Raw genomic sequence first — 19212 nt, forward strand, 5'->3', positions numbered from 1 at the left:
GGTCCCAGACTGCGAGAGGGCACAGGCCGGGCTGAGGGACACCCCCCCGCCGAGGGCACAAATTTTTGTGCACCAGGCCTCTAGTGAATAAATAATTGACTATTTAAATATGCAAAGAACATGTGTTTACACCAGGAAATTTACAATTACATATCTTACTACAGTGTTTCACATTACCTTTTTTTACTTCCAAGAGAAATCTCAGTGAATATCCTTTCAGCAAAGTGCTATACTCAAAATAGCCCTCAGAGAGTATCTGTCCGGCTAAACTTTGAACGGAAGCCAGAGTGCAGGCTCTGCTAGTCTATTCCCTTTCACTCTAGAATCTAGATCATTGTTCCCAATCTGGAGTCATGGGTAAGAAGATACTCAATAGATGTTTTACGTGTTGAACTTTTTAAAAACACGTTTTTATTGATTTTCAGAGAGAGAGGAAGGGAGAGGAATAGAGAGAGAGAAAAATCGATGAGAAACATCATCGATTGGCTGCCTCCTGCACGTCCCCTGCTGGAGATTGAGCCCACAACCCTGGCATGTGCCCTGACCAGGAATCAAACTGAAGCGGTAACCTCCTCTTGGTTCCTGAGTTGACGGTCAACTACTGAGTCTCACCTGCTGGGCTATGTGTTGAATTTTTGATGGGCCTAAAGGGCAAAACCCTTTGGCCAAACAATGCATTCACCCTTCTGAACTACTTCAATAACTCTTCCCTTCAGAGTAATCTTGTAGGTGATGGCAGGGAACATGTATAACTGAAGAGAGCATAAAATTAGTACCTAAACTTAGCTTCCACTTTTTTAAAACATTCTTAATTTTCACCTACAGATTCAGTTTAGTTTCATCTGTCCTCCAAGTTCAAAAGATAACACAAAGAAAATAAAACTCCAAGTCTTAGGCATCAGAAAACAACTTTTTTTTTACGGTAAAGATTTTTCTTTTCTATATGCGAGAAAAATCATATCTTTGTCATAGTAATAATCCCACTTAATGCCTTTTTTCTGTTTTTCTATTATTTCACCTAAAACAGTTCTATGGATGTTTCAGTAATATTCCATTGATGCATGTATAGAGTTCTAATTAATATCAATGGACATTATAAGCATATCAAAGCAACCCACCATCTTAAACTTCTTGAATTAAACAAGATCCTATGTTTTCGTGGTGCATAGCTGAATGACAGCATTGGTCTTCTGGTTTCCATACTGAAGGTTTGAATAGATAAACTGAGAAATATTTTCAAGCAAGTTTTCCTTCTAAGTAAATAACCTGATAAATTCACCCCTATTCTGTTCACTCCTTTCATCTGTAGACCCTCAGTATTAGTGTATTTACTCTGCAAGGTACTATTTATACAGGCTAATGTAGCATTTGAAATTATCCTCAAATGTCTTTGGTTATTTCTGTTTTATTCTCCCAGGTTATTAATTCTTTGAAGATATAAACTGTTGAGCCTAATATTAACTAATACTTTCTACAACTATTTATTGGACATTGACAAGGAATCAAGATCTGTGATGAGCACTGAAAAGTTGAAAAAACAAGCCAAGGTTCTTGCCCTAGGAGAGTACATACTCTAGCAGGAAGAAAAGAAACAACCAATACAATGTGCAGTCTTATAGCAAAAGTATTTGCAAAATTTTGTGTAGACAGAGTTAGCAAAGAAGACATTAACACTCTTAAAGTAGTGCCCACCTAGAGTGACTCTGTCTGGTTATAATTGGGATATAGAATACTCCATTTGCAGAAACAGCATCTATAGGGTCAGAGGGCCAGAGGAAATTCAAACAGGGAACAAAATTCCATCTAGACAAGCTGAGAGATGCAGTGTGATCAGATGTGTAGTGTCAAGGTGGGAAGTACCTTATCCTAATGAAAGGAAAGCAGCGTCTTTCATGTAAGTGGTATCTATCAGCTAACTTAACAAAGCAAAAAACGAGCCAGGATAAAATGTATATTCAGATTTGTTAGAGGAGAAATTGGGGAGGTGATAAATAAGGCAGTTTTAAAATTAAGGGGTAAATGTGCAAACATTTTCTCTCTATAAATCAATGGGAGTAATTATATTTCCCATGACATCTAAAGCCTATTAATGACTCAAAATTCTACCCCTTAATAGTAAGTTCTCCTTTGTGAGGCTGCATGATTTTCTTGAGAGGAGACAATGGAAAGCTTTGCTGCTACGTTCATCCTGATGAAACATTCACCTGAATGACTCTTTAAGATAGAAACCACATTTTACATTTCTTTTACTTGTGTGCAACAAATTTTTAATTTTTAATTCATGTGCAGTAGTCATTCTATCAGCATTCTTTAAGTATCAAAAAGAACTAAAGAGTACATGTCAACTATTTAAAACATAATGCCAATACCAAGAGCAAAGATTTTTATATTACTGTGGACCAGAAAGCCTAGAGCTTAGGAAAATATTTAAAACATGTCTTGATCCAAAAAACATTTTCTGTCTTGCAAGGCATTTGAGTAAAAAGAGAATTTTTAAAGGCACTTCCATCATCAAATGACAGTAGTGGAAGAGAAAGCCATTTAACTCTAAGTCTATCTGATTGCATGTGAAACGTCTGACAAAGTTGGAGTTCCCTGTTTTTAATTTTTTTTTCCAGTATGGGTCTTCACTAGAACATCATAGCCCATACAGAAAAAAAAATTAAAAACAGACAGGCTCATTTCCATTCTACATTTCACATGCAATCAAAAAGACTTGCAAAAAATAGCTTTCTTTCCCATTCTCCCCTGCCCCCTTGGGAACACAGACTGCAAGGGAGTTGAGAGGTAACCACCCACAGAAAGGAAGGAAAGGAGTCCTCTCTTAGATTATTATGCAGAATTTTATTTAAATATAACATAAGTATTCATTAGGAAAAAAATAAAATTTATATTGTCTAAGAGCTCAGCTTTGTAAATTTCTAAAATTACACTGTTGCCAAATCAAATTTAAAATCTGAATTAATTAAGCACAATGAGCAAAAAACAAGTCTGCAATTGCTATTCAATAAAGCAGCTAAATCTGAGTCTCTACATTCCAGAAAAATCTGGTAGATTCTAGAGAGAAAAAAAGGTCAAGAATTTTATCACCCAGATAATTAAAGAAAATGAGTTCAGATTTTCTTGAATTATTCAATATCTCCTTGCAGGACAGTGCACAAACAAATATATATTTTTGTCATCTTTGCATGCCCAGCACATCATAATGTGCCTGGGCAAGAGGAAGCACTAAACAAATATAAGTTGTATTTAAATATTTATTCAACTCTCCATTTTAATTATTGCTATTTAAATTTTCTTCCAGAAAGATATTTTCTAAATAATGTCTTTGCATTTTGTTTCTTAGGAGTTAGTTTAAAAACTACAACAACAGTATTTGCTTAATAAATCAGTATAATTATAAAAAGAATGATGGATTAAATTTTTTTCCTCTTTTACTACTCTGAATCTTTTATTCTCTCTCTAGAGCTCCACATTCAAATCTTTTATGTCTAATATTCCATTAACTCTGTGGATTTAAGACTATGAGATTACCTAATCTAGCATTCCCCAAAATGTATACTGGCTCTGAAAATAAATGCTAAGGTTGTTCCTCCTAGGGGGAGGGAAAGGAGAGAAAGTTTCCATAGTCAAACCAGATTAAGGAAATCTTGCTTACATGGGCTTCTTAATGAAGACCGCTTATGCTGATGTGCAGTATGAAAAATGTGGTATTTTGATGCACCATTATTTTATGCTCCATTAGAAAAGTAAAAAAAAAAAAAAAAAAAAGAGTTGCCAATCAAACTATGACACAATGCTTTCTTATCACAATTTTTAAAGCTACATCCTGATCACCAAGATGATAAAATATAAAATGTAAGATGCACATCTTAGAATTTATAAAATCTGGCAACATGCAGAGTATCTCGGTTTGATAATGGGGTCTGATTTACAGGGTATTCGTAGAACTAAGTCTTTTTATTTTTAATAAGAGTTTGAGCCAAACTGACATTATATGCTGGGGAGCAAGATCTCAAATGCTTCAAATCCCATATGAGGAAATCAAGGCCCAAAGAAGTTACTTGACATGGTCACACACCTGGTTAATGAGAGCCAGGTTCTCTTGTCTGCAGCTTTCCTCTTTTAAGTTATTCATTCATTACATTTCTCTCTTGAACCCATGCTTTGTTGTGCTTTAACATGCCAATCTTTTACTAACCAATGTGCCCACATTCCATTCCCACCCCCATGCTGCCATCCCCCACCCTACCACCTCCTGCTAATTACATCTACACATTCCTTCAATATCCTTCAGAAGAACTGTTGTTGTTTCAAATCCTATCCAACAAGCCATTTTGCCACTCTGGCAGAAGGAAGCACAATGCTTCTCAATTCTTCTCCCTCCCTCCCTCCACAGCACAGCAAAAGAGGAAGTGTTTATATAGATTCATAAAACCATCAAGGATATAACTTCCTTCATCCTATATATAACAAAACTTGGACCTAAAGTAGCCATCTTTCTCACCAGGATATAGATTCCTTAAAAACAGAGATCACATTATTTACAATATGACATTATTTTGATACATATGATGATGCTATTTATTCACAACCATTGATTCATTCAACAAATATTTCTTGAACACCTATTAGGTAACAAACACAATTCTAGCTGCTGAGATGGAACAGTAAGCTAAATAGACCCCAAATAAACAGTCTGCCTTTCTGGAGCTCCTTTTGCAACAACCAAGGGTTTCCCTGTCTTAGGAAAAGACTTTGGCTGATCAAAGCAAACACCTTTCCCAGACTTATTTAATATGCCCCCCGAATTTTAAAATGTTTTTCTAGTTATTCCTCCTTACAGCCAGAGATAAAAGTTGCACAAAATAGATTTCTAGGAAACATCAGATAATGTTGACACCTGATGCTAATATATAATTGAGAAAATTTTAACAAGTATGTTTAATAAGATGAAGAATAGGAATAAAAAATTAAACGGGCTGGTGGTAAAAACAAACCACTAAATGCAAATTAAGCTTTCCAATCAGTTTCTTCACCAATACTAATAATATAATGGCAAGCTCTGAAACTTATGATGTTATCTCTGAAACTTATGATGTTATCTAAAATTTGCACAAGATATATTAAAATATTAATCAAAATGGGATATAACATGAAGAGCTTTATCATTCTATGAGCTAACATGCATTTCTGCAACAAAACCAAATCTTAAAACCTACAGCTACAGAATTTTGCATTTCCTTTGTTTGCTTAAAATTCAAATAATCTAATTCTTTAAATTAGCATTCCCTTCTTTGCAATTATGTGGCTGAACATATTAAATATATAGTGTTGAAGGAAATACTTATCATAGCAGTTATTGAGTAAGTTTAAATTCTATAAAGGTATACCTCTTACAAACCACCTAAATAACTGACACCTTTGTCATTTCATGGTATATTTTTTATAACATGTATTTTATGTGACTAATACTAGTGCAAAAACCTAAATATTTTAGAAAAGGAGAAAAATAGGGATTTGAAATAAATGAGATGGGGATTTTAAATTTTCAAATAAATGGTTGCTTTTAAATTCAAAGGCACAAAAAGTAGAGACAATTTGCAATTGCATCTCAGTAAAATTTATTTAAAGCATTTTAAATTAAAATGCATCTAGCAAAAGCAGCCATGAGAAATGATATCTCTAAATAAAATGTTTAGGATGAAGCTATAAACTAGAAAAGACTGATAATGAAAATTTATCAAGTAACTAGCCTTTCTATTAGTGAATCTTTGTGAATTGTCGTTCATGCCTCATTCCTTCATTAAACACGTGTTTGTTGAGAGTCAAAGGTGGCTCAGTCTCATTTTAATAAATCCTTCTATAATCTGTTAGGTAATATTATTGTGAACATGTGTTTAGATAAATAAACATCTAATAACTCTACCTGTATAATTCTCCACAACCCATATTGTCTAGATAATTAAAGCCTGTAAAATTATCATCTGTTTTTAGAACTCATATGTTTTATATTCTTTCCAATCATTATTAATTGGTGAATTTCTCAAACAAAACTAAAATGTTTTAGTTTTTGTACATGCCCATTTTATCTATGTTGCTACTAGATTTTGCTATATATTTTATAATTAATATATAATATTAAAATTTATTTCATATTTAACAAAATATTGACAAAACACATTTAACAACAATATGCCCAACACCTTATTCATACAGATGCAGTGTTCTATAATATTTAGCCTTATGCACAAATATTTTTTAAAACACATGTAGTAATTAGATGCTGTATAGCAACTTTTACGCATTAACTAAAATGTTATATCATAGAGCTACTAAAACATTTTGTTTTAGAAAAATATAGATACACCAGAGTACTTATTATTGATCAATATTTTAAATATAAACTTTCTTGGTTTCCAAAAATATTTTAATTCATGCAAAAAACAGTTCATGCTAACAGTCAACATGTTAAGCTAATAACATTTTCAAGATTCTATAAAAATTCAAAACATAGCAAAACAAAATGTGAAATTTTCTTTTAATTCTTGGGTGGTCTGCTGAAGAAAATTTAGCTGCATATAAAACTATAAATTATTGTTAAATCAGCTATTTGGATGCAAGATAAATTAATCTATGAAAACTTGTTTTAGTTTATAAAAAGTCTACACATGAAAGACAATTTCAATGAGATGTTCAAGCATAAGGAAGTTGGAATCCTATTGAAAATGGAAAAAGGTTTTGTATTCCACAAATAGTTTGAATATATGATAAGCAGAAAAATTTGTGGTTTATAAATCCATATGTTCTTAACTGTTTATTCTTTACATACTTTTGTTTAAGTTGTCACAACGTACCTATGTGCTGTGTAGCCTTATATGCTGTGAAAGAATGTAAATCTAGTGCCATCTACTGGAAAAAGTGGATACTATTCAATCAATTAATTGCAAATTATTTTGTGAATTATGTGAGTTGAAATTTGTATGTCTATTTTTAAAGAACTATTTGTCTTTTTTTTAAAAAAATTACTCCAAAGTTTCTTAAGTGCAATCAAATGAGTTAGGTAAGATGAACATGTGGGAATGGTGAAAATGCAGAAGAGAGGGCATTAATCTAAACAGGTGGGAGAGAATTCCATTGGGTATATCAATAGAGAAATCAGAAATACTGTATTCTGATCAATTTTTATATTGGTTTCGTGTGTATCTTTTAGAACACGGGTTTTGAACCCTTGGTCAAATTGGCTCTCTTAAGAGTTCAGAATATCTAACAAAAACCCTTGAAATTATATGAAAAATAGTGTGTAGGTACACATATGTATTTTCTGGATGAGGAGAGTCAGAACTTTATCAAATAAACATGAAGATGGTTTATCTTTTCATGACCTAAAAAGGGTTTTAAAAAACTAAAATAGAAAGCCAATTATTCAGTAGGTATAGAGCACACTGGTGACTTCAATTTTTTAAAAAAAGGTAAATATAACATCAGATACCATCAATGAACTACTGCCAGCTCAAACTACAATAATAAGTAAGTACTTATTTATGGATGTTGTTTTGGTATATATCTCTTTACATGCATTTCCTCTTTACAAATGGAGAATTTAGAGCACAGCAAACAATATTAGTTTGTTCCAGATAAAAGTGCTCAAAAAAGCCAGAATTCTTAATTCTTATTGTAAGTACAATATGCACTTATTCCTTTCCTCAAACAGTTTATTTACCACCAAAACTCAAACTGTTTAAGAGAAAAAGTAAAAGCAAATCTGGATAATATACACTGAATCTGTGTTGTTATTTGCTTAGCTACAATGCATACCTAAGATGTCCACCATAAGTGAGAAAAGAGAAATTGTTTTTCACTCAAAAGAAACCAAACTATCAGCTTTACTTTTAATTTTCCCATATAAAAGAGTCTCAAATAAATTTGTATCTGCTTTATAGCTGTCACTTCATCTCCATGCAGACTTTCCAAAAGTTTATTCAAATATTTATTAAGTGCCAGGCACTGTGCTAAGCTCTGGAGCCACAAGTTCCTGATTCATAAGACTTCGTTATATAGATTATATCTACTAGAGGCCCAGTGCATGGATTCATGCACTGGTGGGGTCCCTCAGCCTGGCCTGTGCCCTCTCACAATCCAGGACCCCTCAGGGAATGTCGGACTTCTAGGTTTCAGCCCAATCCTCACAGGCCTGGCCTTCTGGCTGAGCAGCGCTCCCACTGTGTGAGCGCACTGACCACCAGGGGGCAGCTCCTGCTTTGAGTGTCTGCCCCCTGGTGGTCAGTGTGTGTCATAGCGACTGGTCGTTCGGTCGTAACGGTTGCTTAGGCTTTTATATATATAGGTATATAAATTACTTACAAACACCATTTGCAAAATATTTCTCTTTAAGACTTCTAATTTCTACCTTAGAACAAACTGCCACTAAAATCTAGTAAGAGTAACAACCACATATTATGTGTACGATGTTAGAGAAGAATGTAATTTATCACTGTAATTAGTACTATTTAGACAAATACTCTCACTTGGCTTAAAACTACCATGATATCCAGTCTAAGCTACAATTAGACTTAATTTTTATCAAGCATTGAAACTATGTATAAAATTGTGCCTCTTAATCCCTCCTCAGATAATTGCCTCACTCTTGATCTGGAGGAAAGAATTCCAATGTTCAAACATGGAAGATATTCCTGTCCTCCCACCACTATCTATCAGACTGTTCTGTAAATTCCCAGCCATTGATCAGGGCTGTTTTAAGATTTGTTTTAGCAAAAGCTAAAGTAAAAACAAATGGGGAAAAAAATCACAAAATTTCAGAGATGATATAATTCGAATTTCTCATTTTAAAGATAAAGAGACTAAGATCTGGAAAGATTTACTGGTATATTCAAGGTCATGGGAAGTTAATTACAAAGCTGTGGTTAGAGTTTTCTGACTCCTATTCCAGTGCTCTTTTTAATATATAAAAGAAACTGTTAGTAAATTAAGAAGAAATTCCGAGAGAGAAAATTTACCTTTAATTACAAACATGAGCAAACCATAACTCAGATGCACTTAATAAGCTCTAAATTAAAATTATGCTTTATTAAAAAATAAGAAGTAAAGGAAGTCAAAGCTGAAAAATGATAGATCACTCTACTGGGATATGGCCTTCATACAGGTCAATCCGGTTATAATCAACTTTAAGAGCCTGTTCCAATTATTTTTTAGTTCTGGAATTATTTCATATTGAATAATACCTGAAATTAGTAGGGTACTGGCTAGGGAGCAGAAATCTTTTTGATTTACAGAGACTTTTGTTGTAATGGGTTTTGACCAGGGAACAGTAAATTAAAGCAAGACTTCAAACTTTCACCTTAATTTCCTATATCTCCAATTTTGACCTCTTCCCTCCCTACTTGTACAAAGTAATAAAGGCTAGAATTCCCACTTGGATTTCATTTTTATTTTTCAAAATTTAAATAATTTGTTTTATTACTGTTGAACTTAATTTCTTCAACATTTCTATATTTCTACAACTAAAATTGTGTTTGAGAAATGGGTGATAAAGAATTTGCTAATATTCATTCTTATGCAAATAATGAAAGACTGGCTTTCCTAACACTTCAAAAAGTGTGAATGTCTAAGGAATTATGGAATACTATTCTAGCCAATTCATTTATCAAATTAAAATGGGTTTCTAAGCCAGAAAGACAGAGACTTTCTCTGGGCTTCCAAAGAAATGTGTTCTATACTGATAGGACTTGAATTCTGGCTCAGCAGGATATATAAGAAAAATAAAGAGATCAAGACATCATACTGAGATGGTTATTTCTCTAACATAAAGTACACTTTATTTTATATTAAAATAAAAATAGTTAAGTGAAAGATAGGACTAACTTAAATGTTTTTAAAAGTCTATTGCACTAGAAAATTACAATATATAGAGGTAGATATATAGATACATACATATATCTATAGATATGTATAGTAAACTTAGTGAATATTTCTATATGGTGCTTGCTCTATGCCAGCTACTGTTCTAAGCAGTTTTCTCATTGTAATCTATTCATTCTTGCAGCAACCTTTCAGGTATGTACTATTTATCTTTTTTTTAATGTTTTTATTGATTTCAGAGAGGAAGCAAGAGGGAGAGACAGAAACATCAATGATGAGAATCATTTATTGGCTACCACCTGCATGCCCCCTACTGGGATTGAGCCTGCAACCTGGGCATGTGCCCTTGACTGGAATCAAACCCAGGACCCTTCAGTCCACAGGCCCAATGCTCTATCCACTAAGCCTAACCGGCTAGGGCCAGGTGAGTACTATTATTACTACCTATATATATATATATAAAAAGCCAGTGACTGCAACGACCAAAACGACTGATGACCGGTCACTATGACGCCCACTGTGGCCAGCGAACTGGCCTGATCAGGGGGTGGGGCCCACCAACCAACCTCCCACAGCCCCTCCCCGCAGCCAGCCTGCCCCTGATTGGACTTTCCCACCCCGATCAAGGGTGGGGCCAGCCGGCCAAATGCCCCACCACACCCCCCTGCCCTTCCCCCCGGCCGGCCCTGCCCCTGATTGACCCCCTGAACCCAATAGGGGTTGGGGCCAGTCGGCCAATCTCCCACAGCCACTCCCCCAGGCCAGCCCCATCCCTGATTGACCCCCACCCCAAAAGGGGGCAGGGCTGGCTGGCCAACCACCCATGGTCCCTCCCCCAGGCCACTGGCCCCAAATCGGCCCCCAAACCCCAATCAGGGGTGGGGCCCACCGGCCAATTGCCCACAGCCCCTCCCCCCAGCTGGCCCGCCCCTGATCAGGCCCCAATTGGGGCAGGCCAGCCAGCCAACCTCCCTCCATCTCCTCCTCCTGACAGGCCCAGCCCCGATCTGCCCCAATTGGGGCCAGGCTGGCCTGACCCCACCCATGCACGAATTTGTGCACTGAGCCTCTAGTTCTAATAATAATACAATGAGGAAGCCAAGGCAAACAGCTAGTTAAGTGTCAAAGCCAGATTTCAAATACAGACTGTGTGTGCTTATTATTATGGTTATTATTATTATAATAAGTGCTGTATTATTATGGTTACTTCTTAAGAATTATCAATTCAACAGATAAACCTTGTCAGTTCTACAACCTGAATCTCTCCCTAATCCATCCTTCTTCTTTCCAAACATACTGTAATGACCATTGTGAAGGCTCTCAGCACTTCCTGAGTCCCTCCAGCCTCAAACTCCCCCAATGTAATTCATGGTGGCAGTGCAGGGCCACAGCTGGGTTGGGGAGGCAGAGTTGAGAAGAGTGACTTGGGGCCCTGTGCACTGAGCTTCATTAGCCTCTCATGTCACCACAAATAGACATAAAATCTATTTAAAAAAACAAACAAAACAGATGTTTACTATTCTAATACAGCTTTAAGACAAATGCTCTATCTTCCCTTCTAATCAAGTTGCCATTCCTGCCTTCTTATAGAAACATCTGGAATCTGCACTGACCTTCCACCCTACTAAATCAGTAATCATAAAATGCAAATTAAAGTCATGTCATTTCCCCTTCACCCTTCCCCAAGATTTAAATTCCTTAAAACTTCATATAAGGCACTTCCTCGTTTGGCTATCTTTTTTTCTCATCTCTTCTACTTGCCTCACCCATCCAAGCTAGCCATAATAAATAACCTGCATTTCTCTGAACATACCTTGCTTTTTTGGATGTTTTGCCCATGCTACTCCATATATTAGAAATGTCTTTCCTCCTCTTTGGACACTTGGCTGACTATTGCTCATAGACTGAGATTCAGCTCAAACATTATATCCTCCATAAAGCCCTCCTTAAACTTCAGAGAACTTCTCTCCCTTCCAAAGTAAAGACTAGGACCAGCCTTGTCTGGATTCCCCTAACTTCCCAGGTATAAATACCTTTGGTCTATTCTTAGCACCATGTGGTTCAATGGTCCTCACACAGCTCCAGCTCCATTTTGTACTGGTTAAAGCAACCGGTTTGATCTTGTTTATCATGGTACCCTCTCTGCTTCACACAATGCCTGGCACTCACAATTAATCTTCAACTGTGAATATTAATTCACAGTAGGTGAATATTAATTCACGATCAGGCAGGTAGGCAGAGGCAGTTAGGGGCAATCAGGCAGGCAGGCAGGCGAGCAGTTAGGAGCCAGTGGTCCCAGATTGGAGAGGGTACAGGCTGGGTTGAGGGACCCCCCAATCCCATGCACAAATTTCGTGCACCGGGCCTCTAGTATGTATGTATGTGTGTGTGTGTATATATATATCTATATATATATATATACTAATAAAAGGGTAATATGCTAATTAGACCAGGTTGACCAACCATCTTATGGATGTCCGACTTCCTTCCGCACAAAGCCATGGTGGTGAGGGACGAGGCAGAGATATATATATAGCAGTAATATGCAAAATAGCCGGGCATCACAACCGGCTCAGGAAGAAGCTGCATTATGACCTCTCAGAAGCTGCGCGCGCAGATGGGCGGGAGGGGACTGCATGCCACTCCCAGCCCCAAGGTATACACACTAGGGGTGGGAGTGTGCTCTGAGCGGCCGCAGTGCAGCTCGGAGCACGCCCCGGTGGGTGGCAGCAGTGGCCCGAGTGAAGCAGCCCCAAACCCAGATGCCTGGCAGTGGCTGGAGCGAAGCAGCCCGGGTCCCGGGTGCCTGGCAGTGGCAGGAGCAAAGCAGCCTGGGTCCCAGTGGGTGGCGGTGGCAGCCAGAGCAAAGCAGCCCGGGTCCCAGATGCCTGGCAGCAGCCGGAGTGAAGCAGCCTGGGTCTTGGGTGCTGGAGGGAAGCCGGTGCCAGCAGCCAGGGGAAGGAAGGCCTATTCTTGCATGATTCTTCGTGCACCGGGCCTCTAGTAAATAATAATGACAATATTCACAGACATATCTGACCATTGTGATTGTTTAAATAAATTAAAGTATTAAACTTATTTTATACAGGCATATAATGAAATTTTGGACTTTCATGCTGCACTTGTTTAAGTGCATAAAATCACATTTTTTGAAAGTGTGGTGGTTCTAATTTAAAAACCAGTTGAAACATGCTATATTAGTTCTGTTGATTTGGTCATTTGTTCAGTAGAACATTTTTTCTTTTTAACTACAAGAACTAACTTTATTATACGAAAGTTGTTCATTCTAATTTATTTTTTTATTTCCTAAAGGAATGTCCACATGTGGAATAAAAAGTATTTCATTATCCTTTAACAAGATGAATGTCTTATTTTGTGTGATTTGGGGCAGTTTCTTATCAAGACTGCCAGCCTCTTATGAACAGCATTATGATTTTCAGATGTGTAGCGTGCATTAAAGAACAAGAAGATATCATGAAATATTAGTGACAATTATATACTGAGCTAGAAAACTGCACAATGTTTCCAAGGGTTGTAAGGATTGTGGAACTGAATGTTACTCAAAGTAGAGTGGTGATTTATAACCAATTTCCGTCTTCAAATTAAGGCCTAGGTAAAAGAAAACGAAATTTAGCAAAGCATTATGGTGTATCATTTCCTGCAGCAGAAACACCCACCCGCCCGGTGCCCTCACTAGGTAGAGTACAAGAAGCAGTGACCTGAGGGAAGCCCACAGGCTCGAAGGGCCACTGGCTGGCTCTTTGTCACCAAATGCAGCAGGTTGAATGCAGACATCACTGTGATATCTTCACCAACAAAACGAGAGCCAAAGAACTGGGGCAAGAGCTGAGTAGGAGAAAAAAAGAAAAAAATTAAAACATCACAAATGTTAAACACATCCATTGCACAATTGATGGTTACGGTTTTATCTGGAACCGAACACACATACACAGTGCTAATAAATTTCAAACGCCTATTTTTCAAATGGTGAGCTTACTTTCAACCCAGGATTATTTATATTTTATGAATAAAATATATACAATAATAACAGTGTAATCTGTGAACACATTTTGCAAGCCATTCAGAAAAGAGAGGAACTTTAAAACAGTTGAAAGGAATTAGCATTTACTAAGTTTGTACCATGTGACAGGAACTGTCTGGGGCCTAATAAACACATTGTATCATTTCATTCTTGCAGTAAACCTAGGAGGTAGGTTTTATCCCCCAATAAATATGTGAGGAAACCGAGGCTCAGAGGTCCAAGGGCACAAAGCAAATAACCAGTGAAAAGGATTAGAAAACCCTGTAACATCTACTGCAAAGCCATGTTCTTTCCTTACACCACACTGCTTTCTTCCAACAATTTTTGCAAATCGCCCTCCCTGGAGAAGACTATAAAATACTGTAAGATTAAGAGATTTCTTTTATTAGAGTTTCATTTTTTATTAATTGAGAGCCAAATAACCTAGGGACCACTCAGAGACTTCACTTTAGAAACAGTGTTAAGTTTGAACAAAGCATAGCGAAGATGAATTTTTCATATGATTTTATAGTTTATAATTTCTACATTAATTCTGTGAATAATATTCACAAACTAGTCTTAAAAATGGCAAAGGTATTTTTTAAAGTTTTTAGAAATGAGTCTTGTGGGAGAATCTCAAAATTGTGTGAGTGATGCACTTCAGAGAAAAGTGCAGTTAGTATTTTCTTTAAAGTTTTGTACAATCTTTCTGTTGGTAAAGATTAACTTCAAGTGCAGATGGAAAATAATAGATTAACATTCTAATATTTTCTTTAAAATTGGCATTATAAGTGACCTTATCCACTACGTGTTCAAAAATGGATATAAAATTATTGTCTAGTTCATTTCCTGACCCTCAGCCCCACAAAATAAAAGTCTGTTCCTGGTCTCTTCTGACCTCCTTGAAGAACAAACACATAATAAACAGTAATATATTTAACCAAATCACTCTGGAGTATATCTGACAGAAATCTGCTTGTATTAACATGCCTGAACTCTGACTTCTCCAAACTAAACTCACTACAAAACTAAAACATTTTTGTGTGACTAACTGGAGACAAAAGGGAGGAAGAGGGAAGGTAAGTATCACAATGCACAGCCTGAAAGAACCATTAAACGTAAATAAACATGCCATTTCCACGAGTGATTGCAGAGCAGGGAAAAGAGAGCATTCCTTTGGAGCAGACTACTGACTAATAAAAGATCAAAGGTCTATACCTCACAACACTATAAATAAAAATGTATTTTTTCCTTGTGACCTTCTCTGTGAGGAATAAAGTGTGCTCGGTAAATGTAATTACTTAGCAAAGCCACGGCCTCATTGAGCTCCCGCAGCTGATCATAAAACGTCTTCCTATTCTGCTTCATCAACTGCTGTACCAGGCAGCCTGCGCGCCTACCGATGACTGTGGCCATCTGGCTTGTGTCAAAGCCAGCGCACAGGAAGAAAGGGAGTGATGTCACTCTGCAGGTCAGGCAAAGAACAAAGATGCATTCTACAATTAAAAGCTGAGGGCTTCAAATACCGTGGGCCCTCGAGCATGATATGACTGTGTGATTTAATGTTCCCACTCTGTTGCATTTATTTTTACCCAAATAGCCAGGGCTCCATCTAGTGGCAAATTAGTTTTGCCCAGTTTTCTTTAAAAGCAAACCCAGAAAGTGCTACATTAGCGCCAATAAAGTAGAGCAACAAAAATGATGGATAACTTTTACAAAGTGTAGTATTTTTACACTTAAGATTACAAAAAGAGGGATTTTTTTCAATGTTCTGCATTTTCAAATCCTACAAGGTATGTATTTCATAGGATAGGATTTGATAAAACTCTAATTACTTTAATGTTATAAACCCTAATTATAGCGAAAAAACAGCTAATTTTGCAAAATGCATGCAAAGTGACATTACTTAAACACTATTCCAAAAATATGTAGTTGAGATGTAAAGTGAAAAACTGTTCTAAAGAATGGATGCTTGTGTCTGGATGCCTTGGTGAAATCAAACTTATAATCTTCCAAAGAACAAAAGAATCATAATTAAAATGGCTCTAACATGTGACACCAAGAGTAACTTATCTCTACAACAGAAAAAGAAATCTTCTTATGCTGTAATAATTTAGCAAAATTAATTTTTCACTAATGTTTTTCACTTAATTTATGTTTACAGTAAGTGAAATGAAACACTTTGGCAAACCTATCTAAAATACAGAATGCATTTACATGAAAGATGGGTTATCATGATGGATGTGTGTGAGCTATGGGGTCAGAAGGTCTCGGTTTGAATCCCGGTCCTGCCCCTAACTAGTTGTATTACCTTGGGCAAGTCACTTACCATCTCAATGATTCAAATGTGACAGTTTCCTCAACTCTAAAATTAGTTAATTGGTAAAAAGGACTTGTAACAACTCTTGGTACATAGTATAAGCTCAGCAAATGTTAGCTATTATTATTATTTAAGTGTATAAATATTAGCTATACTTTTAAATTACAGAATTAAAATTTTCTAATAGCCCATTTATACCCAAACCTATTTAGAATTAGCAGGCCATTCTCCAAAGACAGAATCCTATTTAGGCCAGAAAGCTAACTACTCTTTGATGGATTTCCACAATGAATTATCCTAATAAAAAAAAAAGGTAGGATAGAGATATCCTAAAAATAACAGCTGATGAAACCCTTGGCATGTGGCAGGTACTATTCTAAGCACTTCACAGGATTATATCTTGTAATCCTCATGGCCTTATGAGATACCTATTATCATTTTTCCCATTTTTAGATGAAGAAACAGATACAGGGAGGTTAAGTAATTTGCCTAAAATCTTACAGCTAAGCTAATAAAGAGCAGGTCCCTTAGATAATTGGACTGAATGTGTTTTAATAGATTTGAACCCAGACCAGCTAGCTCCAGGGCTAGTGCTATTGACCACTACACAACTGCTGATTAAAAACCTGAAGAAGTACCAACCCATTCTAGACAATCTGATTCTATGTGTACCTATCAGATAATGTGGCTGATAATAAACCTTAAGGATTCAATTAACTCAAGAAGATTATTTGAAGAATCTCTCCCTTGGCACTGAGAAAAAAGTAGGGAATTAATTAAAAAGTTTGAGACATACTCAGATTTCTAGATTTGATCTTTCTGTTTTCATGAAATGCAACTTCCTTTTCTCTTTCACCTTTAAAATTTTTCTCCAAACTCCCTGGATACACCTGTGATATATTCTAAAGACTCCACTTGAATATACCAAAGCTCCAATATGTTGATGGTATGGTACTTTTGAGAGCCAAGCTAACAGTCACCCCCAAACAATAAAATTCAAGTTTCAATTTGTTAGCTTTCTTCCCGCTGCACTCCCTGAGCTGCCTGGGTGAGGTCTCCAGCCAGACACAATTCTCGTCCTAGAAGAAGCTCATGCTTCTGAGTGGGGACAATATTTGGCGAAAGAATGAGCATTAAACACCCTGTAGAAATCAGCACTGAGCAAGGGCCACCAAGAACGTCTCTAATTCTCAAGTCTATCCTCAACCTCCTCACTTTTGTATTGCCTTTGAATAATTGAATAGAATTCAGTGGTTCTCAACCTTCTGGCTCTTTAAATACAGTTCCTCATGTTGTGACCCAACCATAAAATTATTTTCGTTGCTACTTCATAACTGTAATGTTGCCACTGTTATGAATCGTAATGTAAATATCTGATATGCAGGATGGTCTTAGGCGACCCCTGTGAAAGGGTCGTTCGGCCGCCAAAGGGGTCGCGACCCACAGGTTGAGAACCGCTGGCATAGATGAAATAATTGAATAGATGAAAACCATTTATAGATAATCAACATGTTTTTGTCAGACACATAACTTATGCATCTTTCTAATTTCCTGTAATATCTAGCACATCATTTTGAAAATATCTGGTGTTAAAAAATACTGGTTGAACAATTCTAATGAGCAATATCACACTATGTGTTGAGAATAGAATCAGATTACATGATTGTCTATAATTCTCTGCTGAAAAGTTTTTCATGATTCCCCACTGCATATTGCAGAGTCTCCCAAACCATATTATGAGAAACAGGAAATACTCTTCCAAGCAAGTTAAGTAGTCAAACAACTGTGGAAATGCTACCCAATATAAAGGGTCTGAGACGCTTTGCAGTGAATACACCTGCTTTGTCTCAGTTGGTGCCTCTCACATAGTTTTGACCATAGAAAACCCCTTTCTTTCCTATCACCATCCCGCAGAACACATTCTGGTAAATCCTTTGGATAAAGTCCAAATTCCTAAACAAAGCATCTAAAGTTCTAAATACTCAGCCTTTCTCTTGCCATAACCGCATCCCACTCCACACCATGCTAGTCCCATACCAATATACTCGTAATTTCACCCAAATAGGTCCACTGTTTCCTACTTCCACCTCCATGTCTTTTTTCATCCCACATCCTCACTCTTCCTGTCACCACTCCCACCTCCCACCTCTCCAATATGGTCCCCACTGAGGCACCAGGCATGCTGTTATATCTCCTATAACACCTTTCAGAGCACTGATTTGCTTATATCTCTGCCTCCCTCTTCTAGATTATAAATGTCTTAAGTGCAGGGACGGTGTCTTTTTTCATCTCAGTGCCTGGCACCATTCATTGAGTGGGAAAAGATGACTATGTAAATGACTGAGTCTATGGAATTGATGGTTTATACAGTGGTTGGCAAACTGCGACTCGTGAGCCACATGCGGCTCTTTGGCCCCTTGAGTGTGACCATGAAGTTTCAATCGCACTGTATGTGCGCGCCCGCACGTGGTATTTTGTGGAAGAGTCACACTCAAGGGGCCGCAGTTTGCCGACCACTGGTTTAGGATCCTCATTTCACACCCTGTTCTCTCTGCCATCTCAACTGTTAATGGTTCTTAAAAGTAATAATTAGAATTAAAACCAGCTGGTTCCTATGAAGGTAGGAGCTTGAAAATGCATTCTGACTTGAGACCCAAAGATAATTTAAATGTCCTATTTTGATCAAAATTTTTTCCTTCTTCTCCATCTCTTCTTCCCTTTTGCCCTTTCTCTATAATAGCAGTATCAGAGATGAAAGAAAATTAGTAAAATGTATACAATAATCTTCCTCTTGTCAGAGTCTTGGGCGCACCACGGGACGCAGAGTCAAGTCCCCACCCACCCACATGCGCCTCAAAATCGCGTGAGATCCAGACCCGGTCGGCACTCCCCCATTGGGCTAGATCCAGACCCAGCCAGTCCCACCCTTGTCAAGCCCTGCTGGGCAGGGGGCGCAGCCTCAGGTCCCCTGGCCTGGCACCAGGGCAGGGGG

The 19212-nt window shown here is 37.2% G+C and overlaps 1 protein-coding gene across 3 annotated transcripts in view; it reads right to left on the minus strand.

Annotated features, from left to right (window-relative positions):
* MSRB3 (methionine sulfoxide reductase B3) overlaps positions 1-19212 on the minus strand; it is a 184235-nt gene that overhangs the window by 128703 nt on the left and 36320 nt on the right. For 2 of the 3 annotated variants that reach the window (XM_014544936.1, XM_005872686.2), the window contains exon 2: positions 13599-13725. In XM_014544936.1, coding sequence (XP_014400422.1) covers positions 13599-13674 — 76 coding nt within the window. In that variant the 5' untranslated portion in view covers positions 13675-13725. Of the gene's footprint in view, positions 1-682; positions 753-1118; positions 1195-13598; positions 13726-19212 lie in introns of those variants that run through there. The other variant, XM_014544937.1, reaches the window with a different exon arrangement.

This window comes from Myotis brandtii, unplaced genomic scaffold (genome assembly GCF_000412655.1).
Source record: "Myotis brandtii unplaced genomic scaffold, ASM41265v1 scaffold389, whole genome shotgun sequence".
In the NCBI taxonomy this organism is placed as follows: domain Eukaryota; kingdom Metazoa; phylum Chordata; class Mammalia; order Chiroptera; family Vespertilionidae; genus Myotis; species Myotis brandtii.